This window comes from Pistacia vera, unplaced genomic scaffold (assembly GCF_008641045.1).
Source record: "Pistacia vera cultivar Batoury unplaced genomic scaffold, PisVer_v2 Contig298, whole genome shotgun sequence".
NCBI classification, from domain to species: domain Eukaryota; kingdom Viridiplantae; phylum Streptophyta; class Magnoliopsida; order Sapindales; family Anacardiaceae; genus Pistacia; species Pistacia vera.
In genome coordinates, this window is record NW_022196110.1 from 486177 (window position 1) to 493227 (window position 7051).

General features: G+C 38.3%; 2 protein-coding genes across 2 annotated transcripts; both read left to right on the forward strand.

Annotated features, from left to right (window-relative positions):
- The first annotated feature begins 1341 nt into the window (after positions 1-1341).
- LOC116135312 lies at positions 1342-5584 on the forward strand. Its single transcript, XM_031421018.1, has 5 exons — positions 1342-1812; positions 2245-2637; positions 3129-3491; positions 4422-5124; positions 5199-5584. The coding sequence occupies exons 1-5, from the start codon at positions 1342-1344 to the stop codon at positions 5582-5584; spliced, it is 2316 nt and encodes a 771-aa protein (XP_031276878.1).
- Positions 5585-5844: 260 nt separating this feature from the next.
- LOC116135313 (secreted RxLR effector protein 161-like) lies at positions 5845-6615 on the forward strand. Its single transcript, XM_031421019.1, has 2 exons — positions 5845-6378; positions 6514-6615. Exons 1-2 carry the CDS (start codon positions 5845-5847, stop codon positions 6613-6615), a joined length of 636 nt encoding a protein of 211 aa, XP_031276879.1.
- The last annotated feature ends 436 nt before the right edge of the window (positions 6616-7051 follow it).

A 7051-nucleotide genomic window follows, 5' to 3' on the forward strand; every position in this document is an offset into this window, starting at 1 on the left:
AATCTTGCATGCCACAACGTGAGCAAGTCTAGATTTGCATTATGACTAAGACATTTATTTGAAGCTGATACGATAGTAGGAAAAACAGTAACTACTTTTGAATTGGGAGGACAATGATTTCCAGAGAACTCCTTTGAGACAGATGGTAACTTTGCAGCAGCAGGAGCAGCAGGACAAGAGATAGACTTCATGCTTGGATTAACAGGCTTTGTCAACTCAAGATGATATAAGCCATCATTTACTGTGCCCCGAAGCAATATATCTTTACTGCTTTTGTCCTTTATCAAGCAATGATCAGAGTGAAATTCAACAATCACATTGTTATCCTTAGTGATTTGTGATATACTCAGCAAATTTTTTGCAATTTGTGGAACACAAAGAATATTTCTAAGATGAATTAATCTATTGTTATCAAATAAAGATACCATCAGCATACCTGTATGAGTAATGGGAATGGATTCTCCATTACCAACTTGTACCTTAGAGCCTCCTGGATAGGGAGATTTAAGCACCAGATTTGAGCCATCAGCCACCATATGATTTGATGCATTAGAGTCCATAAACCAGGACTGATCACGAATAGTATGTGCAGTGGTTACTGCCTGATACACAGAGCCAGCTTGTAGTGATGGATGACCGACAGGATTGGGAGAAATTGTTGACGTAACACCTGTTGATATAAGAGGATGAAAGTGCAAAGTTGTTAAGTGATTGGATGCTTTTGATAATAGGCCAAAGTGGTGTCGTTTTAGGTAGAAATTTAAGTAGAACTTTCAGCTCACTTTCACTTTACTCTTTTCTCTGTATCAGTATAAAAAGAACAGTGTTCTTTCTCATTTGTATCGAAACTCAGTCAATTGAATATAAGATAGCTTTGTTCTCTCAAATTCATTTTAGCTTCATTTCAGCTCTTGTGTATATTTCACTTGGTATCAGAGCCACTGACTTGCGTCAATGGCGAATCCTTCTAAATCTACTAATGGACTCAACAATTCAAATGAATTGTTGAATCACTCAGCAAATCAAACTTCGTCGGCTCTAGCCACCAACTTATAAGTCATCAATCCCAAACTCACTCAAAGCAATTATCGCTTTTGGAGTTCTCAGGTACTATCTACCGTTGGTTCACACGAACTTGAGGATCATCTCCTTGGTAAGATTGCATGTCCCTCACCTCTTATCGTTGTTAATTCTGATATTACTCAAGATTTAGGTCAAATTAGTGGTGAGGTTAAGTCAAGTAATGTCTCTGTTAATGAACAATTGAATCCATCTTTTATATTGTGGACACGAACTGATAAATTTCTTGTTAGTTGGCTCTTGGCTTCAATTTCCGAAAGTATGTGTGGATATGTATGGAAGTGTAGGAATTCCACTGAAATATGGTTTGCCTTAGAGAATGAATTCATTACTAACTCAAAGGCTAGAGCATTACACTTTAAGAATCTTCTTCAAACTACACAAAAAGGCAATTTAAGTGTAGGTGATTATGTTAAGAAAATGAAAGAAATTGCTGAAAATTTGTCAGCTAGTGGAATGGTAATTGCGGATGAGGATCTCTTACAGTATGTTCTTGATGGGCTAGGACCTAAATTTGATGCTGTGGTAGTAAATTTAACATCACGTATTGAGTCAAAGTTTGATTCTGTCACACTGCAAGAGGCTCAATTTTTACTGCAGAAGTATGAAATAAGACTTGAAAAATTCAATGCAATTGATTTGTACAACTGTTCAGCACATATAGCCTCAACTGGTACTTTAAACACTTCACATGGTTCCCCTAGTGACACAAATCATGTTTCCAAACCTGAGGTAGAAGGTTAACAATCTGACAGAGTGCCTAGTTCCCTTTATCCTACTGCACCTACCTTAATATCACTAGGTAATCCTCATTATCCCCAATATCCTCTCTTAGCTACCCCTCAACAGTTTGGTCAGAATTTTGGGCAGAGTCTTGGGCAAACTCTATATCATAACAGACCACCTATTTTTGGAGGGATGTCATATGGTAGGGGTAGAGGTCGAAATTCGGGGAGAGGCAAGTTGATTTGTCAATTGTGTAACAAAGTAGGACATTCTGCTGGTCAGTGTTATCATAGGTACAATTCTGCCTATACTGGAATGCTTTAACCCCCTACAACAAACACATCACAATAGCCAAGCTCCTTTTATGAGAATTTTCCTCTCCCACGATCCAATAGCCACTTTCACCATAATACTCCTTAGTTGAACAGCACTGGACAGTATACATCTGGCAATCGTCCATATAGTGGATTTGGGGAACTACCTTATGCTCAACAGTCTCATAGTTCTCATTTGGGCACTCCATCTGATAGATTTAATTCTGGTGTTGCCGTGACTGTTGATAATGCTACAGCTATTGGTTTTGGTGTTCCTAGTCAACAGATGCCAAGCCAAAGGCAAGCTCACTTTGTAAACTCAGCACCTGATTCACAGTATCACCCTTTAACATCTCCTGCTCAATCCTCTCCTCAATCACAGCAATTTGCTCTTGCCTCATCCCTCGCACCTACTGATCCAATATGGTATATGGACTCGGGAGCAACTGATCATGTTATCTCAGACCTCCATCATCTGAATCTTAGCAAAGGCTATTCTGGAAAGGATCAACTTCAAGTAGGTAGTGGTGAGTTTCTCCTTATCTCTCATATTGGCCATTCTGTTATTCCAAGTGCCTTTCATTCTAAGTGTTTACACCTTAAAAACATTATATGTGTGCCTAAGATAAAAAAAACTTACTTAGCATTTCTAAATTCACTAAAGACAACAATGTTATTGTTGAATTTGACTCTAACTGCTGTGTTGTTAAGGACAAGTACACAGGAGCAATTTTACTGTAAGGGGACCTTAAAGGTAGTTTGTATCAGCTGAATTCCTCCTCTACTCAGTCCTTACATTTCCCCCATTTGTTGTCTGCCCCTGCCTCATCATCTAATGTAACCTCTACCAATACTCCTGCTCTTGCTTCACAAGGCTTTCAACATCAGTCAAAACATTGTAGAAATTCATTTACTTCAATTGAGTCTAGTTTTTCAGGTGTTTCCACTAGACCCGATGATCAAGGTCACTTTGATGCCTCTTTTGTGTCAATAATGTCTAATGGTTAGGGTCAATATGACTTCAATAAAAACTATAGTGCTTCTACTAGATCCATTGAGTCTGATACTGGTAATCAGTATGTGTGCAACATAAATAATGCTGATGTAGGCAATGTTCCTAATACTACTCAGTGTACTTCATCTCTGACTAATAAAAGCTCTTTCTCTGATATATGTACTGGTCCCACGCATGTTTCTGATCTGTGTTCTACTTCTACTAATGTTAATACTTGCACATCTACAACTGAATATTATAATGCACATTCATATGTTTCTGATTTGTGTTCTACCTCTGCTAATGTTAATAATTGCACACCAATCATTGAGAACTACACTACATATACACATACTATTACTCCACATTGCTTAACAGTGAGTGTTGATACTGATGGTTATTTACTCTGGCACAAAAGGTTGGGACACCCTCACTCACAAGTTCAACATCACATACTAACCAATATGCATATCAAGTTTCCTACAAAACTAAACACTTCACTTGGCTCTCATAATACTTTCTGTGATGCCTGCCAATTAGGCAAATTACATCACAATACTTTTCCAGCTTCACATTCTCATGCCTCAGCACCCTTAAAACTAGTGCATAGTGATGTTTGGGGTCCTGCCCCTATCACATCCATTGAAGGTTTTAAATACTATGTTCAGTTCCTAGATGACTATAGTAGATTCACATGGTTGTTTCCTCTCAAAACCAAAGCTGAAGTTAGGTCAGTTTTTATAAAATTTCAGCACTTAGCTGAAAGACAGTTTGGATATAAGCTTAAAAGCTTACAGTCTGACCAGGGAGGTGAATATAAGGCTCTCCTACCATACCTAGTTGACCAAGGTATCCAAATTAAGCAATCTTGTGCTTATGTTCACTAATAAAATGGTAGAAGTGAGAGAAAACATAGGCATGTTGTAGAATCTGGATTAACGTTGCTTGCTCATGCATCCATGCCCCTCCAATACTGGTGGTTAGCTTTTGAAACTGTTGTATATTTGATAAATAGAATGCCTACTGCCACTCTTTGTAATATGTCCCCTTTTAAAAAATTATTTAACAAGGTCCTTGTTTATGATGGTTTGAAGGTCTTTGGATGTACCTGTTTCCTTACATGGAGAAGTTACAATAAACATAAGTTTGATTTTCATACCATTAAGAGTATCTTTGTCGAGTATAACTTGATTCACAAAGGGTACAAGTGTCTAACTCTTGATGGTAAGATTATAGTTACTCCTAGTGTGAAATTCAATGAATATGAGTTCCTTTTTGCTGTTAATTCTCTGCATCCTGTTTTTCAGTCTTCTAACTCTACACTCTCTAATTCAGTTCATAATACTGATCCTTCTACAAACACAAACACTTCATCCTTTCCTTTTCAGTTAGTTCCTTATTCCTTCCAGACTTCAGCAACCATTGATCCCTCTGCAGTGAATATTACTATTGACAATCCTATTTCCGAACATACAGCAGTTGGTAAGAATTCCTCTTCTCTTCACCCTCCTGCTTTCAATTCAAATATATATTCTCCTTTAATACCTGCTTCTACTTATTGTACCAACCTATCTCTACCTAATGATACATCATTACCTACACCTAATAACTCTACTAATAAATGTTCCTCACCATGTACCAATCCTGGTGTTTCTTTGGAATTCAATCCTGCCACTACTCCACAAATACAAGTTGCTATTCTTACAAAGCCTACAGATTGCTCACTCTCACCATGTCCACTTGTTGTTGATCTTACTTCCTCACAATTTGCTGATGCTTCAGCTGGTTCAAGTCTGGGTGTACAGAATACAGTCTCCTGTCCTATTACCTCTGCCACTGTCAATTTACACCCTATGATCACTAGGTCTAAATCAGCCACTCATACCTACTGTCCAGATGATTGTCATTTAGCCTTTTCTGCTGAAGAGTTAGAGTCCCCTGAACCGATTGAAGCTGAACCAAACACAGTCTCTGTAGCCCTTAAAAATCCCAAGTGGAAGGCTGCTATGCGTCTGAATTTGATGCCCTTGTCCAAAATAATACTTGGACTCTTGTGCCTTCTTCCTCTGATATGAATATAATAGGAAACAAGTGGGTTTTTCGTACCAAACTCAATGATGATGGAACACTGCAGAAATATAAGGCTAGGCTAGTTGCTAAGGGGTTTCAACAGACCACTGGTCTTGATTACTTCAAAACCTTCAGCCCAGTAATCAAACCAGCCATAATATGGATTGTTTTGACTCTTGCAGTAACCCATGGGTGGGATGTGCAACAAATTGATGTTAATAATGCATTCCTTAATGGAGTGTTAACTGAAACTGTCTACATGACACAGCCACCTAGTTTTGAGAGTCCTGTCTTTCCTGATGCTGTTTGTAAGTTAAACAAGGCCTTGTATGGTCTTAAGCAAGCCCCTAGAGCTTGGTTTGACAAACTGAATGCTGCTCTACAGCTCAAAGGTTTTTAGAATTCAGTTTCAGACTCAAGCCTTTTCACTCTTCACCAAAATTTTGGTAATATATATGTCCTGGTCTATGTTGACGATATACTGATTACTGGTTCTGATGAGGTCTTTATTGCTCAGTTGATGAAAGATCTTAATGATCATTTTGCTTTAAAAACTATTGGCTCCCTTAAGTATTTTCTAGGGCCGGAAGCAACAAGGAATCAAATGGTATTCACCTGAGGTAGTCTAAGTATGCATCTGATTTGTTGGTAAAAACTAAAATGATGGAAGCACGTGCTTGTTCCACTCCGATGGCTGTTGGTGTCAAGCTTAGTTCTACAGACAGTGAACTTTTTCAAGATCCTGGTTTATACCGCAGTACTGTAGGGGCCTTACAATATCTCACTTTGACCAGGCCAGACATCAACTTCATAGTGAATAAGCTAAGCCAATTCTTACAAGCTCCAACGGAGTTGCAATGGCAAGCTTGTAAACGGGTGTTACGGTATATAAAAGGTTTTCTGCCTTATGGTCTTCATTTTAAACCAGCAAGCACTCTGCATGTAGAGTGCTATGCTGATGCTGACTGGGGTGGTAATTTAGAGGATCGAAGATCAACAAGTGATTGTTATGTTTACCTAGGACCGAACTTGATTCAGTGGAGTTCTAGGAAACAGAAAGTTGTTGCTCTTTCTTCCACTGAAGTAGAGTACCGAGCTCTTGTTCAAACTGCCATAGAAGTAGCATGGTTACAGAGTATGTTTACTGAGTTGGGGTTATCTTTTCACACTGTTCCTGTGATATGGTGTGACAATGTTAGTGATTGAGCACTTGCATCCAAGCCTGTGTTTCATGCTAGAACGAAACACATTGAGATTGATGCTCATTACATTCGCGAACAAGTTTTGGCAAAGAAAGTAGCTATTCAATATGTTCCTTCCAACTTACAGATTGCTGATCTTCTTACTAAGACATTGTCAGTTGCTCATTTTAATGAGTTAAGGTTCAAACTGAATGTGGTATCCCTTGATGATAGCTGCAAATCAGTATGAGGAGTTACTTATAACTCACTTTGGAAGTAAAGAATTAGAGTGTGCTGCTGTGTTGAGAGTTTGGCAGTGTAGGATCAGAATATGTTTTTGAATTTTGGCCAACTGATATTTTAAAAGTTGTGCTATTGTGTTGAAAGTTTGGCAGTGCAGAATGTGTTATGAATTTGGCAAACTGATATTTTAGAAGTTATGCTGCTGTGTTGAGAGTTTTGGCAGTGCAGAATGTGTTATGAATTTTGCAAACTGATATTTGAGAAGTTATGTTGCTGTGTTGGGAGTTTGGCAGTGCAGGATCAGAATGTGTTGAGAATGTGTTGTGTTTTTTTTTTTGGCAAGCTGTATCAAGTGTTGAGCTGTTGTATTGTGTATCTACTATGTATCAAGAGTTAGCAATTCTGATTAGAGTTGTGGATTTTTAATCAGAATTGAGCTATGA